Source organism: Xyrauchen texanus, chromosome 18 (genome assembly GCF_025860055.1).
Source record: "Xyrauchen texanus isolate HMW12.3.18 chromosome 18, RBS_HiC_50CHRs, whole genome shotgun sequence".
NCBI lineage: Eukaryota > Metazoa > Chordata > Actinopteri > Cypriniformes > Catostomidae > Xyrauchen > Xyrauchen texanus.
In genome coordinates, this window is record NC_068293.1 from 37130892 (window position 1) to 37155579 (window position 24688).

At 35.7% G+C, this 24688-nt stretch overlaps 1 protein-coding gene across 11 annotated transcripts in view; it reads left to right on the plus strand.

The window, feature by feature from the left end:
• LOC127658681 (poly(rC)-binding protein 3) overlaps nucleotides 1-24327 on the plus strand; it is a 97357-nt gene extending 73030 nt beyond the window's left edge. For 3 of the 11 annotated variants that reach the window (XM_052148096.1, XM_052148095.1, XM_052148097.1), the window contains 12 exons: nucleotides 5995-6161; nucleotides 6805-6828; nucleotides 7394-7426; nucleotides 7788-7904; nucleotides 8036-8167; nucleotides 8609-8737; nucleotides 10542-10685; nucleotides 14480-14521; nucleotides 15870-15948; nucleotides 17496-17548; nucleotides 18607-18776; nucleotides 19287-24327. In XM_052148096.1, coding sequence (XP_052004056.1) covers nucleotides 6087-6161; nucleotides 6805-6828; nucleotides 7394-7426; nucleotides 7788-7904; nucleotides 8036-8167; nucleotides 8609-8737; nucleotides 10542-10685; nucleotides 14480-14521; nucleotides 15870-15948; nucleotides 17496-17548; nucleotides 18607-18776; nucleotides 19287-19341 — 1053 coding nt within the window. In that variant the 5' untranslated portion in view covers nucleotides 5995-6086 and the 3' untranslated portion in view covers nucleotides 19342-24327. Of the gene's footprint in view, nucleotides 1-5994; nucleotides 6162-6804; nucleotides 6829-7393; nucleotides 7427-7787; nucleotides 7905-8035; nucleotides 8168-8608; nucleotides 8738-10541; nucleotides 10686-14479; nucleotides 14522-15869; nucleotides 15949-17495; nucleotides 17549-18606; nucleotides 18777-19286 lie in introns of those variants that run through there. The other 8 variants (XM_052148099.1, XM_052148098.1, XM_052148100.1 and 5 more) reach the window with 8 other exon arrangements.
• The last annotated feature ends 361 nt before the right edge of the window (nucleotides 24328-24688 follow it).

The following is a 24688-nucleotide window of genomic DNA, read 5'->3' on the forward strand; positions in this document are numbered from 1 at the left end:
GCTGTCACCTCTTGTTATGTTCCTGCCCTTGATACACTGACAGGACTAGTGATGTGTTTAACACGATAAATCATAGTGCTTGATCTGCCCAGACCCATCTGCCAGCTCCCCTAACCAGCTAAAGCCCACTTGTTAAGGGACTTACCCCATCTCTGCCAACTCTCAGTTATTCCCAACCAAGGGCACTTAAAGAGATAGTTCACCCAAAAATGGAAATTCTGTCTTCCTCATGTTGTTCCAAACTCTGTATGACTTTCTATTGTGGAACATAAAAGGAGATGTTAGGAAGAATGTTTGAAGTCAGTCAACATTCACTTTCATTGCATCTTTTTTTTTTTCTCTATACGATGAAAGTGAATGGCTACTCTGCCCAACATCAAGTAAGTTATACAAGTTTGCATGTACAGTGTATATATAGTGTGTGTATATATATATATATATATATATGCATGGACTAATACATTTTGATCTCTCAGGGAATAGTGTTCATTTAGGAATCAATGAGTTAAAAAGGGAACTAAGTGCAGTAAATGTACTAACTCATCACCCTTCAACTTCAGCAGGAATTTTATACAGTAAATGCTTAATATTAGGATGACGTGTTTTGGTTGTGGACAGTGTGTCAGCAGTTTGCCTGGACACGTCTGCAGTGACAGAACATCGTTTCACCCAATTTTTGGTACCAATATGTTTGCTTTTGTCTAGGGGAAATTCTTTGATTCTGCTTCCTACGTACCCACATTTCTATTGTATTGTGATTTTGCCTAAAAGAGGTCAATACCTTTGAGTGGTTGATAAATTGCTTGTTTGTACCATTTTTTTTTTCTCCCGATGTTGTAGAAACTTCTTTCCATTTCACATTAATTAGAAAAACAGCCTATGGTCTAAAAAGCATTTTGATTTATATTCTCATTCCAGAACTGCTGGTCATTTTATAGGAAGTTGGGTATTTGTTGTTTTCTAGTTGTGGGGGAGTGAACTGTAGCCTCAGGTTCTGTTTCCTATTATTTTCCCTTTTACAATTTCTGACAGTTGTAAGCAATAGGGATTATTATTATTATTATTAGTTTTCAAAGTCCCCTGATATCCCAACATCACTTTACAGGTAGCAGTTTTACATTTTCTTTGAATATACCCAGTCTATTTTGTCTTTACTCCCTGAATCCACATATACCAACCTCTCTTTGCTGGGGAAATCAACCGAAATCATGTTGCTAAAGGCAAATAGCTTGTCCCCTTAAATCTAACGTAGCTTACAGCAATTAGACCAGCTTATATGATTTCTAGTATTACCAATGTATTTGATGTCTAATCAGTTCTATTAATGCAAGTTAATCTGCCCACATCACGTTTTTAATAAATTAAACAATCACCTTTGGGATCAACTGAGATCTTATATGGCTTAAGGTCAGGAAAGGTTTGTCCTAAATGTTATTGTAATTGTTTTATAAATCATTGATTATAAATCAGTAAGCCACAAGAGACTGTACAGTATGACACATTTTACCATTGTTAAGTGGTGTTTTTCGGCACGGCAGCAACAGCAATATAATAGACTATAAGGCACCAATTCTTAATAAATAGTTAAATGTATTATTATTATTTACAACAACTATAATAAAATTATAAAATCCCACCTAGTAATATGGTTCATTAGACTAACTGTAGGCTGTTTACAACTGCCAGGCAATGAAGCAATCTGGCGCATTTACATAGAATGCACAATCTCGGTTGTGTTTTAACTGGTGTTTTAAAATGACTTTGCACATTGCACTTCAGTAAACATTATTATCCCATCACAGGTATTAGATGCTTTGAGACTGTTGGCTGTTTAAAATTAATTAAAATGATAAATAGTACTGTGCTGCATTTGAGGCAAAGTGAAGAGAGAGAATAAAAAAAAAAAAGAGCATTTTGGGAGCACGGCTTGACCAAGCGTAAAGCGTGATTAATTCAATAGGTACCACAGAGGAAGAGGCCAGAAGCTCTTTAGAAAAAGGGCTGACCCACTTTCTGTTTCCTGTGCTTTAGCAAAAGACTGAGCTTATCTACCACCAGGAAGATATGAGACTTATGATTAATATTTTAAGAATTAAAATATGAAGTGTTTCCATGGGTAATTTTTAATCTGCTCATACTTTGCAAAAAATGGGCTGGTCGATATAGCTAATATATATATATATACTTTTAACAACATTTAGCACATATCGCAGCATTTATGTATAACTAAATATTTTTCTTTCACTAAAGATATTTATTGAAAAGTGTGAGGTAAAAAATGCCATTTTTTTAAACTAGATTTTTACTGTATTTTGCTTCTTGATTTAATTTTTTTTAATCTATTTGTAAATAGTTCCTCTAAAAATACCCTTGTAAGCCAGAGAAAATATAAAAAATATAAATATATAATATATTTAGTTTTAATATTAATTATTTTCATTTATATGCACCAATATGGCAATACATAGTATTAAACAGTAATATATTTTTTTCATTTATATGCACCAATATGACAATACATAGCAATATTTACCTACATATATTGGTACAAAAAATGTTTAAGCATAAACAATTTCATGCGGGGACCTCCGTGAACATTGAATTCAGAGATTTTAATTCATTCATTGAAACGTACATTTCTAAATAATTTACAGAACAGGAAAGTGATTGGAAATGTGCTCGCTCACCCTCTCTTAAACACACACAACATCAGTAGAAATTGGTTCAAAGGACACATGCCTTTTGCGGTAACATAAGTTTGTTTATGGAACCAATGCTTTTGCTCTGATAATTGCCATTATCAGCCAACAGATGTACAGTAGCACTCAGATGTCCACTGTGGTTTGTTGTGCACCCGACCGTCTGTATATCTGTTTCTATGTCACCTCAAAAAATACAAAGAAGTTCTTTAAAAATGTAATCCTTCAGGCATTCTTGACGGTTAACAAAATATGATAATATAGGTAATAATATTCATGTTATTCATGCAGCTTTTTCATTGAAGCACCAGACCGTGAGCAATAGCATCACATCAACGATAAGTATTCCTTTCCTCAATCCAAGTTTAGTGTATTTGTTAAGTTGCTGCAAGGTGTTAGCGCCTCGCTCACAGGCGTGGTGTTGTTTGCTGTTTTACAGGCTGATTTAATTAGATAAGATTTCATGCAGGGTTGAACTTAAAGGCATTTGAGATGTATGTCATGTGAGGCAGATAAAGAACTAAAACATTAATTGAGTCATAAGGAGAAGTGTGGAACGTTGTTTGTTCTTAAGAACCTCTCCGTGGGAGCCGCTACAGAGGGTAAATTCTTTCACGAAAGCAAATTGTAATATTTTCGTTTTATTTTCTAGTAGTGTTCACATTGTGCTTTGCAGCGTCTCCACAAAAAACATTCAGCAAAATCTTTTTCTATCATTAAATTCTATTAAAGTATACAGTATATTGGCCATTGGCCACCCTTCTTTTGAATGGCATTGGCCATTAAAACATTCATATTGTTCGACCACTCGACCTTAATCAAGACTGAGATGCTACAGTACAGCATCTCTCTGAACCCATAAGACACATCATCAAGACTTCTTGGTCTTAGAATGGAGGGCACTTACTATATGTTTAGGAGTACAGGCCTTAGCTGGTTTACTTCTATTTATTTGCTTTGTTGCTTTGTAGCCTTGTGCGCTCTTAGCTCAGATTAGAATTTTTATGCAATCTGTGTTTAGCAGAGAGATTGGTCGACAGCTGGCAATTCATGTCATCTACCAATCTAAATCTGTTCTTATCTCCTCTTTGCTTTCTCTCTCTCTCCCTCTCTCTCTCTCTCTCTCTCTCACACACACATACACACACACACACACACAGAGGTCAACATTTTTATTAAAAACATTTTATTTGTATTTTATTTTTATTTTGTTCTTTCAAATACATTTAGTTTACTTTAGTTTCATTTTATAACTGTTAGTTTTATGTTAGATTTTCTGTGTTTTCTTGTTTTAGTTTTTCAGTATATTTATTTTTTATTTTAGCATAGCATTTAAGGCTTCCCAAGCTTGATAGTTTAGTCATTTTATTTACCTACTGAATTTGAATCATTTTAGTTTAGTAAAAAAAAAAAAAACATTTTGTTAATGTTAATAACAAGTTCTGTGCTCAAAATGTTGCTCCACTCATTCAATCTTCGCACACACACACACACACACACACATGTTGTGTTTCCATGTTTTATGGGGACTTTCCATAGACATAATGGTTTTTATACTGTACAAACTTTATATTCTATCCCCTAAACCTAACCCTACCCCTAAACCTAACCCTCACAGAAAACTTTCTGCATTTTTACATTTTCAAAAAACATAATTTAGTATGATTTATAAGCTGTTTTCCTCATGGGGACCGACAAAATGTCCCCACAAGGTCAAACATTTCGGGTTTTACTATCCTTATGGGGACATTTGATCCCCACAAAGTGATAAATACACGCTCACACACACACACACACACACACACACACACACACACACACACACACACACACACACACACACACACACACACACTCATGTAGTGTTTCCATGTTTTATGGGGACTTTCCATAGACTTAATGGTTTTTATACTGTACAAACTTTATATTCTATCCCCTAAACCTAACCCTACCCCTAAACCTAACCCTCACAGAAAACTTTCTGCATTTTTACATTTTCAAAAAACATAATTTAGTATGATTTATAAGCTGTTTTCCTCATGGTGACCGACAAAATGTTCCCACAAGGTCAAAAATGTCGGGTTTTACTATCCTTATGGGGACATTTGGTCCCCACAAAGTGATAAATACACGCTCACACACACACACACACACACACACACACACACACACACACACACACACACACACACACACACACAGACTATTTCTCTTGTATCACTTTTTTCTCCCTTTATCCTGCTCTCTATTCAAAGGTCTGGCAGCTTCACTGGAAAAGCTTAATGTTTCAATCTCTCAATCGAAGCTGATCCCAGAACCACATGACATCGTAATTCACTGAAAATGGGAGACAGTCTGTAGCTGTACTAAGAGGGAGTTAAGACCACCCTCCCACCACAGACAGATACTCATTATAACAGCTAAAGAGATGAAAAAAAACAACTGATGGATCACAGTTTAGAGTCGGAACTGTGTTTTATAATTATACAATTCACAAGTAAACATGAATGTTGTTTCAGTTACAAGATGTAATTAATGTCCCTTACATTCCAGTAAACCTACTTTAAATGATGAATATTTTTAGATTTGACTTCACATTGGACCTTAGCCCATAAATCAGAGTGTTGATTGTGGCTCTAGCATTTCAGAGTTCAGTGTGCGATTCTTGGTGTGTTTATTATTTTATATTCTTCTTACACTAGCAGCGTAGCCCATGAAGTGTTTGCCTCAATGACCTCACAGTCTGTTGGATTTTGAGATTAATTTGTGAGATTACTGCCTGACAACAAGAATGATGTAGAGTTGACTTTGATTACTTGTGAAGTGCTCCCTCTTGTGTTCAGACTCTGCATATTAAAGGTTATTAATATAGTATTAAAGGGATAGTTCACTCAAAAATGAAAAAAATCTGTCATCATTTACTCTCTCTGACTTTTATGTCCGTGTAACTGACTTTCTTTTGTGGAACCTAAAATGAGAAATGTTTGGCAATCTTTGTTTGGAAATGTTCTTTGCATCTTGTTTCCATACTATGAAAGTGAATGGTCACTGAGGGTAACATTTTGCTTAACATCTTCTTTGGTGTCCCATGGACGAAAGAAAGTCATATGGGTTTGGAACAAAATTAAGGTGAGTAAATAATACAGAATTTACATTTTTGGGTGAACTAGCCCTTTAATTCCCAGCTCACATTCCTGAGCAGAGCCAAACACACTGCAAGTGCATTCATTACTCATTTGAAAATGTATGAGCTCTTTATGACTCTTTTTTTTGGTCACCCTCCTCCCACCTGCAGGTGACTGGTTGGCTGCTGTACCATCATTCTCGTCCTGCTCCTGGAAATTTCCTGTCACGTGACCATATTCCTGCTTCACCTCTACTCCTAGAATGGAACCCAACAAAGTCCAGTCAGAGGGTGGCCTGAATGTGACCCTGACCATCAGGCTTCTCATGCACGGCAAGGTAAGCTGAGCAAACAACGCAGGGTGGGGGTTGGTTAATGATGTCACTGCAGTTTCCCTGAGGGACATGTCCTCTCCTGACCCACTGTTTGAGGCCAAGGTGAATCAGGGGTTGTCCGTACCAATGGCATTTTAGACTCATTAAATCTCTGTAAACAAGAATAGAATTTATAATAATTGTTTTGAAGCTATTTTCTCATGCTGTGTTCAAACATAAAAATGTGTAAATGGCCAAAATGATGTTCTTCAGTTTTAAAGAGGAAGTGTGTAATTTTTTGTTTAAATACTATTTAATGTTTAATTACTTCCTCTAATCCCAGTTTAATTTGCAGAGACAACTAAACATAACCTATTCAAAGAATGAGTAAAAAAGGTTTTACCAAAAAGTGTAAACACTGCATGTCTGTTGCACTTGTCTGTCCCGACCAGTCTGACATAACAACCAGTGGTGTAAGATTGGGCAGGACTGTTTGGAATCTATTTGATAACCAATGGCTGATGGGGGGAGTGTTTTGGAAACCTGTTTGAAAACAGTCATTATTTTCACAATTCTATTTGGTGCCGCAAGTGGCGCAAAGTTACACACTTCACCTTTAAAGACTGCATCATGCGGTATTTAACTGATTCTTTTTTTAATTTTGCAGGAAGTCGGAAGCATCATTGGAAAGGTATGGCAGATATTGACATTGACTTATTTAATTTACATAAAAAATAACTATTACAAAGGTTTTAAAGGGTTAGTTCACCCAAAAATGAAAATTCTCTCATCATTCACTCACCTTCTTGCATCCCAGGTATGTGTGACTTTCTTTCTTCTGCAGAACACAAGTGAAGATTTTTACACAATGCAAGTGAAAGGTGGCTAGAACTGTGAACGTGGAGGTTTAGAGTTAAATAAAGGGCTTAAATGTTGATTTGTTTCTCACCAAACCTATTAAATCACTTATGAAGACATGGATTTAACCTCTGGAGTGTTATGGATTACTTTGATGCTGACTGTATGTGATTTTTGGATCTTCAAAGTTCTGGTCACCATTCATTTGCATTGTGCAGACCTACTGAGATATTCTTCTAAAAATCTTAATTTGTGTTCTGCAGAAGAAATAAAGTAATACACATCTGGTATGGCTTGAGGGTAAGTAAATAATGAGAGAATTTTCATTTTTGGGTGAACTATCCCTTTAAGCTATGAAATTAAAGGATCTAAACTTTCCATATGTCTCCATAATATAGAAAGGGGAAACTGTGAAGAAGATGCGTGAAGAGGTATGTTTACTTTCTCTTTCCACGTGAAACAGGATATTAAACAAGAACAAATTTCGAGATTTTATCCATCAGGAATAACCGTGTTACATACCAGAAAGGAGTCAGGTGTATAGAGCGCAGAGGTTTAAAAAGTAGGGATCTGGGAGGTCACCTGAAGAGGAAAGTCGTTTCAGAGCCAAAGAAAGTTATTTCATTTTAATAAGTTACATTGACATTTTTTTCCCTCCCCTTTTGAAAGAATTTACTCAGATTTATCCTGCACAATGAAACCAGGAATGTGCATTTAGACAGTAAATAGGTCCAACTTTGATTTAGTTGCATCTTTAAATTTATCTTTATCTTGACTTTTGTCATCCAACAGAGCGGTGCTCGCATCAACATCTCAGAAGGAAACTGTCCTGAAAGGATCGTCACCATCACTGGACCTACAGATGCCATCTTCAAGGCCTTCGCTATGATCGCATACAAGTTTGAAGAGGTGCTATCCTGATGTTCTGTTTGCACTATGACAGAGGAATGTGATGTAAATAATAGGACCCATTCTGTTGGTTTAGCTTTATCAAAGTTATTTTGCTCATTATGTTCCATTGTGTTGTTATATTTCTTCAGGATATAATCAACTCCATGAGCAACAGCCCAGCCACCAGTAAGCCCCCTGTGACTTTGCGTCTCGTGGTGCCAGCCAGTCAGTGCGGCTCCCTCATTGGCAAAGGAGGCTCAAAAATCAAAGAGATGAGAGAGGTAGAAAACCCCACCCTTATTCTTAAAATCTGAAAATGTCTTACCATCAAATATGCACTTGATGGTAACTTTAACAAGCCTAATTTGTAAAGCAGTATGGAAATCAAGACAAAGATCTTTTCGTTTTTCTTAAAAAAATCTGTTTTTACACTTGGTTCAATTGCTTGGTCCGAACATGAGTTCGATTATACTATCTCCTCCCCTTACGTATAATGTCTCTGCTTTAAATATTGTCTCCAGATGCACCAAAAGCTCTAGTGTGAAAGCACCCTAATTGACTTAAACTGAAACATGTGCTTGCATGCGGATGTGTCGGCAACATTTGACCAGGCATTCCCCTTAGAGCAAAATGCAAGTCACAGTGGAGTCTTAGAACAAATCATGCTTTCTACTGCAGCAGAGAGTCTGAATAATGGTTTGTTCTTTTTTCTCTTGCTCCAGTCCACAGGAGCTCAGGTGCAGGTAGCAGGGGACATGCTGCCCAACTCCACAGAGCGTGCAGTGACAATCTCCGGCACCCCGGAAGCCATCATCCAGTGTGTCAAACAGATATGTGTGGTCATGCTGGAGGTACGGTATGGGGACACGCTTGTTCAGTTGGTGTCCTTTAAAGAAATTGTTCACCCAAAAATAAATCATCTGTAATTTTTTACCTAACCTAATGTTGTTCCAAATCTGTATGCTGATATTTTTTACATGTAACACAGAAGGACAATTTTACCTTTAAATAAAAAATAAATATGATTTGTGAAAGTTTTTAAACTTTTAGTCATTTAATAACCTGTTTGTGGAACAAACAAAAAAGTTGCTATTTAGTGATCTTTCCCTTCGCCAAAGCTCGTAACTAGACCAAGTTCATGTCCAGTTTTAAAAATGCTGCATCTACAACATTGGCTCTTATGTGTGTAGTAACCGTAGTAACCAAACGTGAAGCATCATTTTTTAATCCTGTACGTGAACACGGGCTAGATGCACACTTTAATAACAACTTATATTTCAGTTTGTTCCTCACGCAAACGTATCGTCTGGCTTCAGAAGACTTGGGATATAGCACACAATTCGTAGGAACTACTTTTATGAAACTTTCATAGTGACATATTTCATGCTATAAATGGTATGGAAAGACTTGTGTAAAGATTGTTTCTTTGAAAAAATTACAGCATACAGGTTTGGAATGACATGAGGATGAGTAAATAATTACATAATTTTCAAACAAGTAATATTACACAAATTAATATTAGCTGTGATGTTTAACATCTTTTTAAATTAATAATAATAAAACATATTTAATCATAAATTTGATTATATGATCAAACATCCAACATTACTCATAAACTACTCGCAGATTTGGTTCCTCAAAGCGACTTTCCCCCACCTTTGTACCTTGTTTATTTATGTATTTTTTTACAGTAGAGAATTCAGGCTAAACTGAAGCACAAATGGCATTTTTACACTGCACGTTACAGTTTGACTCGCCTCAACTCTACTCACTTTACTTTTCTGAGCTTGCATTTCCACTGCAGTTTAGAGCCTCCTCAGCGTGGGTGGGATTATAGGCTGATCGTCATAGTTGCACCACCTCTACTGCCATGACATCATTTTATAATGACACAAACTGACCAAAACAATAACACAACCGCTAGCTGTTAGCTATTAGCTCATTGTGCTTTATGCAGCCATTGTTGCATGGTGATTTTACAGTGTAACTGTTAAATTGGTCTGGTTGTTTTAGAAGCAAGCTTCCAGTAGAGTAAAGCTTTCAAGCAGAGTATAGAGTTAACATAACAAAACGTACCATCCTGTATCGTGGCTGAGTCCTAATCTGAGACACTTCCTCAGAGACTTCGCTAACGAGTGGACTGTCTGCACCTCGTTTATAGACCACGGCGTAGTTTTGCGCACAGCCATTTCTTTTTTCACAATTCGAAAGCGTGAACAAATGATACTGCTATCGCTGTTACTAACTTTAAAACTAGCGGGTTGATGTCACGTGTCGGAAATCCAGTGACGCTGGTAGAGACGATTCTCCATGACCAATCAGTGATCTGCAGGATTTTGACGTCACATTTAGTATAGGCTCTGCTCACTTGGTAACTCGACCGAGGCAGCATTAATAAAGTATCAGGTACCAGGTACTATCCACAGTGGAGAACCCCCCAAAAACAAGAGTTGTATTGAGTTGTACAGTGCAGTGGAAAAGCCCTAATAATCTAGTGAATTCAAATCTTCAAGCTGAGCCTCAGAAGATCTGTGATATTTCCTGCCTTTGCTTTTGAACAACTGTACCACACAAACACTCAACCACACACCTGTATAAACTTTCTCTTTCCTTGTCTAACTCTGTTTCTGCCTCTTACCTCTTCCCCTCTCCTAGTCCCCACCGAAAGGTGCCACCATTCCCTATCGCCCAAAGCCCGCCTCCACTCCCGTCATTTTTTCAGGTGGCCAGGTAAGAGCCGACCCGCTGGCGGCGTCCGCAGCAAACCTCAGCCTTTTACTGCAGCACCAGCCACTGCCTGTTAGTCCACTCAGGTTTTCTCACCTTCTCACTCGCATGAAGTCATGCCATCCTAACCAGAGAGGGAGGAGCTTTAGATTGTTAACGAGCTCACTGATAGGTCCTCAATGGGTGCAATAAAAAGCAGAATCTGGTCTTCAGCCATGACATATTTTCAGTGTATTCTTAAAATATGTGCAGCAGCACTTTAAATGTGAAGTGAGTAATTTCTGCACCTAGACTTGTCGTAATGTTTACGTAATAACCTGATAGTGATGATCTGAGAAAGGCCTAAACGTGATCATTAAATTCCAATCACATATTGTCATCCAAATAAAAGGAATTTAAGCAAATAGAGAAATGTGAAGTTCATGTAGCTCTTTCTGGTGCAGTAGTTGATGAATAGTATGTGAATGCTCCAAATGAAAACTTGGGAGGTGCTCTGAGTGTAGTTCACCTTTAATCCTCATTGTGGGTTGCTTAAAGGAATAGTTCACCGAAAAATGAAAATTCTCTCATAATTTACTCACCCTCGTGCCATCCTAGGTGTGTATGACTTTCTTTCATCTGCTGAACTCAAATGAAGATTTTAAGAACAATTTTGGTCCATACAGTGAAAGTAAATGGGTGCCAAAATTCTGAAGCTCCAAAAATCACATAAATCAGCTTAAAAGTTATCCATAAAACTCCAGTGGTTAAATCCATGTCTTCAGAAGCGACATGATAAGTGTGGGTGAGAAACAGATCAATATTTAAGTGCTTTGTCACTATAAATTCTCCTCCCTACTCAGTCAATCTCCACTTTAACTTTCACATAAATTTTCTTGTGTTTTTGGTGTTTCACATTCTTCATTCATATCGCCGCCACCTCGGCAGGGACAAGGTTTTCCTGCAAAACATTTTTTTTTGATTGATCTTTTTCTCATCACACCTATCATATCACTTCTGAAGATATGGATTAAAACACTGTAAAGTAGTCATATGGATTACTTTTATGATGCCTTTATGTGCTTCTTGGAGCGTCAAAAGTTTGGCGCCCATTAACTTGCATCGTACGGACCTACAGAGCTGTGATATTCTTCTAAAAATCATAATTTGTGTTCTGCATAGAAAATAAAGTCATACACATCTGGGATGGCATGAGGGTGAGTAAATGATGAGATAATTTTCATTTTTGGGTGAACTATCACTTTAATATGTTTTGAAGTCAAAGCACTTCGGTTTCAATTTATTGTTGAATAATCACAAACTTTTACTTTTTAAGTTACCATACTTAAGATAATGAGAGATTTTGTCTGATTTGGAATGAGGTGCATACTATAAAAATGGTGAACTAAACAGAAAATTATGCATTAAAAACGGCATAAACTGGGTTAGACATACATTGATCAGCCACAAAATTGAAACCACCTGCCTAATATTGTGTAGGTCCCCTTCGTGCTACCAAAACAGCACCAAACGGCCACAATTGTACTGCGCGATTATCTGAGTTACCGTAGACTTTGTCAGTTTGAACCAATCTGGCCATTCTGTGTTACCTCTCTCATCAACAAGGCGTTTCCATCCACAGAACTGCCGCTCTCTGGATATTTTTTTGTTTTGGTACCATTCTGAGTATATTCTAGGGACTGTTGTATGTGAAAGTCCCAGTGATCAGCAGTTACAGAAATACTCAAACCAGCCCATCTGACACCAACAATCATCCATGCGAATATCTAATCAGCCAATCGTGTGGCAACAGAGCAGTGTAGAAAATCATGTTTATATGGGTCAGGAGCTTCTGTTAATATTCACATCAACCATTAAAATGGGGGGAAAAATTTGATCTCAGTGATTTGGACTGTGGCATGATTGTTGGTGCCAGACGGGCTGGTTTGAGGATTTCTGTAACTGCTGATCTCCTGGGATTTTCACGCAAAACAGTCTCTAGAATTTACTCAGAATGGAGCCAAAAACAAAATACATCCAGCGAGCAGCAGTTCAGCAAATGGAAATGTCTTATTGATGAGAGAAGTCAACCGAGAATGGCCAGATGGGTTAGAAGTGACAAAGTCAACGGTAACTCAGATAACCGCTCTGTACAATTGTGGTGAGAAGAATATCATCTCAGAATGCATGAGGGAGACCTTCACAATATTAGGCAGGTGGTTTAAATATTGTGGCTGATTGCTGTATATTGTATTAGGCTACTATTGCATAATAATATTGTTAATTTCCTCAACCTTTAGTTGAGCCAGAAATCCACACATCATAGCACTCAAGCAGAGCAATATTTTAAAACGTGTTTACACTCTTAGGTAAGTTGACTTCACAAAGAGTGTAAACACGTTTACACTCTTTGTAGGTAAGTTGACTTCACAAAGAGTGTAAACGTGTTTACACTCTTTGTGAAGTCAACTTACCTACTTTTTGCTAACTAATACTGTAGTTGCTCTGCACATCAAACTGGGATAGGAGACAGTATTTTAACATTACAAAAATTACTCACTTCACCTTTAGATGGCAATGAATACGTTATTGCTGCTTTGAGTGTGCTGAACATTAATTAATGTCAGCACACTCAGTCTTACAGTCTTACAATTTAGAATTTGCAAACACTTATTGCAAAATAAACTCCTCCCTCCCAGAGCAAATATCATATCCTTTTAATGTTTTCAAAGCTTGAACTAAGCACAAGTGGATCATTATGAGCGGCTGTGAGAAAATACTTTGACAGTGTTTGTCGAACTGAATTTGCATTCATTTGAGATATTTTTTTTTTTTTTTTTGAAATGTCAAGTTATAAATATTAAAGGGATATGCTATCAAACCCACTCATTCACTAACAGTACAAAATACACTGTAGAAAAACATTCATTTGATTAATAATAATATCCTTTACAAAGCTTGCAACATCTTTTCAGTATAACCCATAAATGGGCACTTCATCCAACACCACTATAGATGACATGTTATGACTTCTACATACAAGATGCACATCCAATTTAAAAGAACACACAGTCATTTGTTTCTTTTGATGTTTTGCTGGTCGATAAGGCAGTCATCTTGGACTTACACTGACAGCTAGCTGCAAAAGGAATAGCTTTCAGTTACCGATCCTATTGAAGAAATACACTTGGATAATATGAGTAATATTTGGCTGGTCATATGATCTCATTGTATCAGCCCCTATGAGGCAGTTCCATGCAAAATAATATTAATCTCATTTTAGTGTAAGTAAATATTTGTAAACATTTTTTAAAAGCACCTGCACCCGGAATTAGACATAACTATATGTGTCACACTTCAAATCAAACAGGAAATAGGAAATTAAGACATTTATGGAAATACAGTATAATGCTGCCTAATAAGCAGTTCGAAACATTATGTTGTTTCTGAAATACAAAACTTGGTGAAATATGTTATCTATTAATCTCTTTTAAACTACTCAGACATATAATCTATTTTATTGTTGATTATATTTACACACACGGAACATGTTTGTATGTGACTTGCAGACAACTTAATATATATATATACATATCAATGTGTGCACTTGAGAGGTAAATTTTGTGAAGTAGCCTGTAATGAAGGCACTAAATTGTTCAATCACTGCATATTATTACTATACATATAATAACAATTAATTCAAGTGATTCACATTTCATAAGTGCTATAAAGACATTGCAGCATGTGAAATCAAATTTCATATTTGTAAAATATGAATAGATCTTTGAGGGTTATATGTCAAATAGCACTTTTGTTTAATGGGCTTTGCAGCTTTGTAAAAATGTTGATTTGATTTTTCTTCTCTGTTTTTCCCGCTGTCTTCTCAGGCCTACACAATTCAGGGACAATATGCCATTCCACACCCAGATGTGAGTCTCCAATCCCCTCCCCTTCCCCTCCCTAGCACCATCAGCAGTTTGCATGGCTCTGTAGCTTTCAGCCTGGACCTCTCTATTAATATTAAGCTGTAATATTAATATGACGTTTCTGATGTGTAACTTTTGTCACATTACAATTTGAAATTGTTCTCAGTCCTCCAAATGTAAACCAAACTTCTAAGGACTTGGCCTGTTGGAGGAAATGACAACGTTTGTCATTTTCTAGAGGAGAAATTTTGCACTCTTTAGGTCTAATTCACCAAGAATTGAGTACAAGTGCGCAGAAAAGGTTCATTTTAGTCACCAGAAGTCAAGTTATTTTGCATAAATTTGGTTTTGAGTTCATAAAATAAATTGATGCTAAATTTGATCATAAACACGTACAGTATTTAGAAGAAATGTAAGTGCAAACTCATTGATGAATTATGATTTCTGCTTAAAAACGTTCACACACAGGTTCGACACAAATGAGCTATTTAAAAGTCATAAATCAAAAGTCATTATTTACCTAAACAAAATGGCAACATCCTCAAAATACAGATGCTTTCGTAATGCTACATTTTCCTCATAGATAATCTTAATGAATATCTATCAGCGAGACAGTGAGATGGCATTCGTCAGTTCTTTTCATTTGCTAGGCAGTGACTGATGCTTAGAGACACTTCGGCTGACACAGCAATCACTCAACTCGAGGTTGAACATCCCTTTCAACCTCCTTTAAACTCAGTTTTAGAGGGTGTACACAGCACCCAGCTTAAGTCTCTCGTTCAAAGACTTTTTATCAGGAAGGGCGAGATGGAGTGTGCTTGTGGCCCGTTTGTCCTTTTTCAAGGTTGCTAAAGCACTTACTTTACATGTTCATATCCCTGATGGATAACAGTTCACTTATAGCTCATACATGTGTTAGGGACTATTTACCCTATGTAATAATGCCATAATGCCATTTGGATAATTTCTGTAATTTAAAACTAGATTAAAACTATCAAACTCACAGGACCTTCATATACTGTACTTACATTAGAAAAGATCAAAAGCTGATAATATGGTGGATTTGCTTGTTTGGATTGGATAGCTACGTTTTTAAGACAGGGATTATAAAAGTGTCAATCAATCAGCCTACGCAAACATATATCAATTTGAGCTTATCCCACCAACTCAGGCCAAGTCCTACTAAAGTTTCTATCTATCTTCAGCTGTCTTTTTTGCTGATCTTCCACCACAGTGTGTCATGGCTTCTTCTCCTCTTTGTCTCTTTGTTCTAGTTTAGTTTCTTGATTTCTTGGTGTGGCCTGTGTTATAACAATAACCTCTTAGCTCTACTGTCCCTCCAAACCCTCAGCAGTTGACCAAGCTCCACCAGTTGGCTATGCAGCAAACCCCCTTTACCCCCCTCGGACAGACCACCCCTGCTTTCCCTGGTACGTACCCACGAGCCCTTTCAAAGTTTCCTTCTCTTTGTACCTGTAGAGACGCTCTCTTTGTCTTTCTTTCTTTCTCTCGCTCTTTCCTTCTCGTTCCATGTCAAGCATCATGACATGCCCGTGGTGGTTGCTCTTCGCTTTGTGGCATTTCTTAGTTATGTTTATTTTATTTTTTTATTTAAATTTAGGATTCAGTTTCATATTTTGCAACTCGATATTTATTGAAACGTTTATATTTAAATTGTATTAAATATTTTAGTAAAAAGTTTATTTAATATTTTGCTGCACACTATTTATTTCAAGTCACTTATTTGAATTGTATTTTATTTTGAGTTTAAGTTTAATTAATTTTTAGATTCATATTTTGCTACTCACAATTTTTTATTGAAACTTATTTAAATGTAGTTTTTAGTTTAAGTTTAATAAAGTTAAGTTTACATTTTAGTGTAATATTTTGCTACTATATTTATTTATTTATTCACACATTATTTAAACTTACTTAAATGTTTTATTAAATTAAGTTTAAGTTTGATATTGTACTATTGTAATTATTTATTTAAACGTATGTATTTTTATTTTTAGATTTTTAGATTATGTATTTAGGAGTTTTAGTTTAATATTTTGTATGTATTCACTCATTTATTTACTGTATTTATTAATTTTATGTAAAGTTTATTTTGTTTATAGATTTTGTTTATCTATAGATTTTGTTTAATTAAGTTTACATTTTTGTTTAATATCTTGCTATTCAATATAGGTTTATTTTTAGTTTAAGTTTAAGTTTTCGTTCAATATTTTTCTACTCAATATTTATTTATTTATATTTAAGCAAACAAAAAGCTTAGCCATAAATACGACACATCAGTGTTATACTAACAGAGCTATGATTTTTGTAAACTTGTAAAACTTTGTAAAAGTGCTCTACTATTTTATATACAGAGCAAAATCTCTACATCAGGATAAAAGATAATAAGGTGTTCAGGCTTAGGAGCATTGTCACATACAGGGGATATGTATATGTGTATATTTCAAAGGAATTACCGTTTGCAATGCAATCTTTCTTGGCCTTCAGAAATTGGCTCAAGAGAAGCATATCAGTGTTTTGATTTTGTACAAACCTCAACACTCTACCATGAAGCCATAAATTATGTATTCATCTTAATAAACACTTCAGATCTTCTGTGTTCTTGTCTCATACAAGCACATATTGAAATGTTATTAAGTGCAAATCGAATCCACATGTACTGATTAAAACATTGCTATTCACACATGCATCCCATATATCATATCAAACATATATTTAATATATGTTATTGTCAGACCAAGGACACAGATATCTTTGACTTTCCAGAAGAGAAGACATGAGAGCCACCAGAGATATTAAAGCTAGTTTAAGGTGAAAAAAGGCCTCCATAACAAAGTTGCCAATTAAGGCCATTGTTTTTCCAAAGCTCACACTCAGAGTTGGCTCTTTCCAGAGTGTGTTTGCAATGCTGTTTATCCTATAGGCTATCTCTCGACATACCATCTGCTCTCTGATCCAGGTCTGGATGCCAGTCCCCCGGCCAGTACTCATGAACTCACCATTCCCAATGATGTGAGTATAGAGCTTGATGTTCCATTTGAACTCATAATCCTTTCTCAAAAATCCTACAGGAACTCTAATGAAAATGTCTTGTACAATTGTCTTATAACTGAGATATATTCTGAAAAAAGTTAAAGGGATAGTTCACCCAAAAATGAAAATTATCTTATCATTTACTTACCCTCATGCCATCCCAGATGTGTATGACTTTCTTTCTTCAGCAGAACACAGATGAAGATTTTTTGAAAAATATCTCAACTCTGTAGGTCCATAGCAAGTCATTTATAGTGAAGATGTGAAAGTGAAACTAAACATGCACCACATGTGTCTTTCCGATGAAAAGTGAAAGTGGAGATTTAGAGTAAATAAAGGACTTAAATTTTGCTCTGTTTCTCACCCACACCTATTATATCACTTCAGAAGATATGGATTTAACCACTGTAGTCCTATGGATTATTTGTGATTTTTGAAGCTACAAAGGTCTGGTCACCATTCACTTGCATTTATGGACCTACAGAGCTGAGATATTCATCTAAAATCTTTTTACTGAAGAAAGAGATTCATACACATCTGGGACGGCATGAGGGTGAGTAAATGATGAGAACATTTAAATTTTTTGGGTGAACTATCCCTTTAAGTTTTGGTATTTTTTCACAAGTCTAAGTCAAGTCTCAAGTCCCTTTTGTTAATAGTTTTTTTGTATACTACACTCAGGCAATCAATTTCTTATATTTTGTTGTTCACAAGTCTCTAATTTGGAGTCCAAGTCAAGTCACAAGTCAATTTATTTGCATGTCTCAAACTTGAGCTTCTCTGGTTTATCCAGTTAAATTGTATTCCCAATGGAATTACTTCCAAATTATTTTAGAAATTCCATTCATATTGCTTTAGGTTTTTCTGACAAGGGTTAGTTGACTGTCACAAAACTCAAATATACTTCCTATGCTCAACTACACTTTTCTAAAAACTTCGACAGGAGTCATATTTTTTATCTGTGACATAATACACATTGTTTTTCTTTCTGGTAGCCTGTTATTTATCCTTTAAGAATATTTGCACTTTCTTCCCAGCTAATAGGCTGCATAATCGGGCGCCAGGGAACCAAAATCAACGAGATTCGTCAGATGTCTGGAGCGCAGATCAAAATCGCTAATGCCATGGAAGGGTCATCTGAGCGCCAGATCACAATTACAGGAACCCCCGCCAACATCAGCCTTGCCCAGTACCTCATCAACGCAAGGTAAGCTAATAACCCAAAACATGGGTGAGGAACCCATGAAGAACCATTAATCATAAAAACGGCATTTGCAACACAACTTTCATAATCAAACATACAGTTTTCCCAAGCGAAATGGCATAATGAAAAAAAGCATAATGTGGGACTTGATTGTACCCATTGGTAATTAAGTACATTTTGAAAAATAGGCATTGCATAGGATAATGGAGACAGGTGGTTAGAGGGAATGAGTTTTGTTGTTTCTGACCAAACAGTAACAAACATTTTTTGCTATTCATGAAATCTTCACAGATTTAAATCTTTTAAAAGTTCAGCTATGATGCTTTATACTGTCTTCAAACTGTGCAACTTCAGAAATGCAACCGTATTCTGACTTCATGTTGTCCTAGTAACATGTTCGGAGAAACAGACATGTGTAGCCACAGATTTGCTCTTGTGTTTGATAATGAGGCTTACAGAGTAGCGGTCAGGGCGATACTAATGCATATTGCTTTCCCACGGTTCTGATGGCAGGTTCAGAGACGTGGCAGCCATGTGGACTGACCCTTCATCAATGACAACATCCTGAAGCCCCAAACTGCTTTCATTATCTGAAGCTATCAACAGCTGATTTCCAATAAACCAATCCTCCCTTAGAACTCACCTATCCTTCCCCCTGAAACCCCATTGTCAACTTCATCAGTAGCTACACTCATATAGGCAGACTACTGAACTTATATATATAAAAAACAATTAAAAAGAAAAAAAAAAACTGTGAAACGCAGGAAACATGTAGTATGATTTGTTCATGTTATGCAGTGTTTCAGTGTAGTGTTTTAGCATGCTGAATGCTTGGATTCCGTATATTTATTTATTATTTTAAATTGGTAAGATTAGTTGAGTATGGTTGCTGAATAAGTTGTGTGATTTGTCAGAAAAGCCTAACAATGTAAAAAAAATGCAAATGATTAAAAAGAAATAGCTACCAATTGCTTTTTAGGCAATGCTGTTGGCAAGGAGATAGTGATGCAAATTTGTAAGGATGTTGTAACTGAGTACAAACAAATTGAGAGGCTGTTGGACATTTCTTTAAAGGAGGAAAAGATATAATCACACAAGACAAAGCTTGATTGTTTCCAGCTTGACAGAATCTGAAGAAGTACTTGATTGTTATGCAGAAACATACTAAATATGGAGAGCAACAAAGCAGAAATCTTTATTGTACAGTGTCAAATGCTTTCAGAATTATTTTATGTTATCTATTTTTTTCTATCTTTTCCATCCTTTCCCCTTTTTCCTCTTCCCTTAAATATTCTAGGCTGACGTCTGAGGTCACTGGAATGGGCACGCTCTAATTTCTTCCCATGATCCTTCACTGCATCACATGACCCTTGAGCCAATGGCATTGCACCTAGTTTGTTTATTTCTCTGTACTATGCTGTCCTGTATTTTCTGTAATAATGACTGATTTATATTCTGTAATGTGCACATATTTAAGAACCACCTCCTACTTGACATTTGTTGTGCTCCTGATGATCCTTACTTATTTCCTGTTTCTTTTCAAGTACACTTTACGTTTTTTGACTCTCTAGTACCTCATGTCACTCACTGGTGTCCTATTTTGCCATAGCCTTCACTGTGATTTCACCTTTTTCTATGTTTTCCAGTTCATATTCTATGGTGCGGTCTGTATTGATGGTGCAAGCCTATCTAATCAAACATTTTGCAATCTCTTATAAAAGGGATAATTCAGCCAATTTGAGCCAATGACAGTTCTGTCGTCACTTACTCAGCCTCATCTTTTAAACCCATATAACTTTATTTCATGGAACACAAAATGAGATCAGTCCTATACACTTTCATTGTATGGCAAAAAGATGCAGTTACTAAGACTAACATTCTTCCCAATGTTTTCTTGAGTTAGAAAGTTGTACAGGTTTAAAACAACACAAAAGTAAATGAAGACAAAGTTGTCATTTTTGAGTGAACTACCACTTTAAATCACATTGAATTTGCAACTTTTAAAGCAAAAGTCCTGTGCTTTATTGTTTTTGTTTTTTTTAAACAGGGCTTTGCTTACCTCGTACCTCAAAACAGTGTACCTCATGAATAATGAAACAAATTGATAGTGTTGGAATGTTTGCACCATGTCTGATTGTTTTGTTTGCATCTGTCATTGTGGCATGCTGAGTAACACAGCGAATCCAATATTAGCCGCTTGCATTCACTTTCACAACAGAGGCGATGAAAAAACTCAGCGCGAAACAAATGAAACGAGCTCACCACTTCATTGCATGCCATGACATTTAAATTCAGCATAGCAATCCGAGTTTATTTAAATAATTGAATATATTACAGCAGAATTATTTTTAAAATATTTTTATATATGCAACGTGTTTTTGAAGTTGTATGACAAATATGGGGGTTTTATTACTTTGGAAGTGAATACAAATGTGCTGATAATTAAATCTGCCCCATACGGTCTCTATGGTAGCATTCGTCTACAGTGTTTTTTCACACTGCTCTCCAATCTCATACGAAAATCATATTTGTCAGTCAAACAGAAAAGACATGCACAAGCTCTGCATTCATACAATGAGACTAAAGGTTGTTCTCCACTGACAGCTTTTGAAACATGCACATGCAGACACATGGCAAAACAAAAGAGCACTTTTAAATTGTCCCAAGCCCACCTTATCAATAAGGCAGGATCATTTGTATCTTGGGCTGTGGAATGTTCTTGGGTTTAGGCCAGAATTTAGAGGGACAGTTCGCCCTAAAAATGAAATTCTGTCATAATTTACTCTCCATTGATTCATTGCAGGGGAAAAAGATGCAGTGAAACTGAATAGTGACTGCGACTAACAATCTGCCAATAATCTCATGTTCCACAGAAGAAAAGTAAGTCTTATGGGTTTGGAACACATGAGGGTGAGTAAATTATGACAGAATTATCCTTTTTGCATGAACTGTCCCTTTAAGATGTGCTGGCAGACTTACCAATAATATAATTATTTAAATATGTTTGTGTCTTTATAACAGTTGTTTATTTTTCAATTAAGGCCACTGTGTCTTTTATTATTATTACTATTAACCTTGATTGTTGTATGTCACCTCCTGCTGATGTAGCTTCACTGTCTCTAAGATGTAATCATCTTTTTCTGAAATGCAAAACCTAATTTGATTGACTTAAGGCTATTTATGTTGCATGTTATGCTGTGATTTATTATAACTGAGTACACCATAGATGTGTACTGAAACTCTTTCCTATTACATTATCTACCTATTGACAACTTCAAATATAATTTCTTGCATTTATAATTAGTTCCAAGTTGTTTTAATGGCTAAGTATGTTATTTCTGCACCACTAGTTGCATCCAACAGAAATTGCAATCTGTTCGTTTGATCGACTTGACAAAAAAAGCAACATTGACACTACCAATGCTGTGAGTTTGTGATTTTACGCAATGTAGATTAATGTTTAAAACTTATTTGAAAACAGTAATTATTGCAATTCTGTTTGGTATCACTAGTGGTGCTAATGGTGCAGAAATTACACGCCAAAATGTTTTGTTGCTATAGTTGAGCCAATATTTCCAGTATTGAATGGAATATTCTGAGTTCAATACAAAATAAGCTCAATCGACATCATTTGTGGTATAATGTTGATTAACACAAACATTTTATTTCCTTTTCTTTAAAAAAGCACAAATCGAGGTTACAGTGAGGCACTTACCATGGAAGTGATTGGGGACAATTTTTGGAGGGTTTAAAGGCAGATAAGTTAAGCTTATAATTTTATAAAAGCACTTATATTAATTCTTCTGATAAAATATATAAGATATAAAATACATATATCATGTATTATTTGAGCTGTAAACTTGTTTAAATGGTCATTTTTACAGTCCTTTTAGGGATTTAGAGTTTGTTGACATTACATTGTCATGGCAACAAAGTTGTAAAATTGGTTACTTTACACAGAAAGGGTTATTAAGTGATTTTATCACACTGAAATCATATTGTTCATGTCTCATAGCTATACTTTTGAAAAAGTGTGTATTTGAGGGGCAAGTCAAAATTCATTCAACCACAAATGCTGTCAATTGAGCTTAACTTCTATTGAACCTATTGTCTTTTACAATGTCTTTTCTAGACATTTTCCCAATTTTTCCTGGAGCTTGCATACCAATCAGAGGTCATACTGATTTACCCTTTTATCCAAATCAGAACTTTTTCAGTGGCAACAATCAATATGTATTCCACCCTCTACATTTAACTGTCTAATAATGTGGTATTGAGGCTGAAAGTTGAATGTAACTGCTTCAACATATGATTTGTTATTGAATTGATATTGCCATTTTCCAATTGCATGAGAATACGTAATCATGCATACAGAAGGAATAATTTACTTCCCAATTTTAACAGAAAATGCATTCACACTGAGGTAAGCGGGTACAAAGGCATGCAGTTGCAAGGCTTTGAAGCTATATTCCTTTACCTAGTTTGGTATTTGTTGAAGCAGTATCGCACTGCAGGCAAATAAAAGAATTATTCGACAACATAGTCAAGCATATTTAGAATGTTGTCTGATCCATTTTTAGTTATGATTAATTATCAGCTATGAGCACAGAACTTTTATAATACTGGAATTTGATCACGTATGTGCACATGGTCATGTTAAGCCAGCCAGACATGACCAAAGTGATGACATTTTGTTGCTTTCAAATGACTAATTTATCTGGAGTTATACAACACATTCTCTTCGTGTTTTAGATGAAGCTTTCAGTTTTTTGTTGTCACGCTTAGCATTTGTTTTGCACTGCTTTGAAATGTAATATTTGTGTCAGTGTCTTAGACTCTGTTAAACATTAAGTTAGATTGTATGTTTACACAAGACTATGTCTTGTAATACTTGTATGGAATGTTTTATTTGATGTTATTATGTTTAGTCCATAGTGTGCTGTACTCTAGATGACTGTACAGAAGCATATTAATATTCAAACAGCAGCATGCATAACTGTAACATTTCTCGTAGCAGAATGCTTTACCAAGGGAGGCTTTTGTTATTTTTTATTACTATTGCCGTTGCTGTTCATTCATTTCACAAATGCAATAAAATAAATGTCCGTGTAGGACTGCAGTGATGTGTTAGAATTGATCAACTGTTTGGTGGAAAACTAAGAAAGGCATTGCAAACCGCTTTTATATTTTTACATGTTTCATATTTGCCTGGCCTCGTGACATCATGATATTGTTCTCATTCAAATCATGTGTTTGATTTGCACTCATAACTCTAATAACACATTAATTTACACTGTACACATTCACACTCATCATATTCATATTGCTGATCATGCAGTTTTTCATTGTACTAGAGCAGCAAAAAGAAAAAAGAGCCCTCTACCTGTTTGCGCTTCTATAAATGATTCTGTTTGAAGATGTAACAAAGAGTAATTATTTTTTGTCTGACTATTTGCTGCTTGCAGGTCTATGTTAGATTCAAATTACTGCTGAAGTAAGGTTAACTTTTAAATGTTTTGTAAAAAGGAGAGAATAAAGTTTGTTTGTTTTTTTTCCCTCTAATTTTGTGATGCTTCTTATTTTATTATTATTTACTGTATGTTAGTTGATCATTTGTGTTTTTGTGATTGTGGCCCAGGATCTAAGAAATAAGCCAGGGCTTTGGACAAATTGCCAATGAAAGTGACAAAATCTGAAGATATTAAAAAAAATATAGGGGCAAAAAAAAGCCTGTTTAGTAAATTATTTCGTATTTTGTTCAATTGAAATATTCCATTATATTTTCATTTAGGCCTAGGCCTAGTTATGGGTTAGTGGCTCTGGAGACGCTGTAGTAACCTGTAGCACTGTCTCAGAGGCAAGTGTTATTTAAGCATAGCTAATATGAAGTATTAGCATAACTAAGGATGAATTTA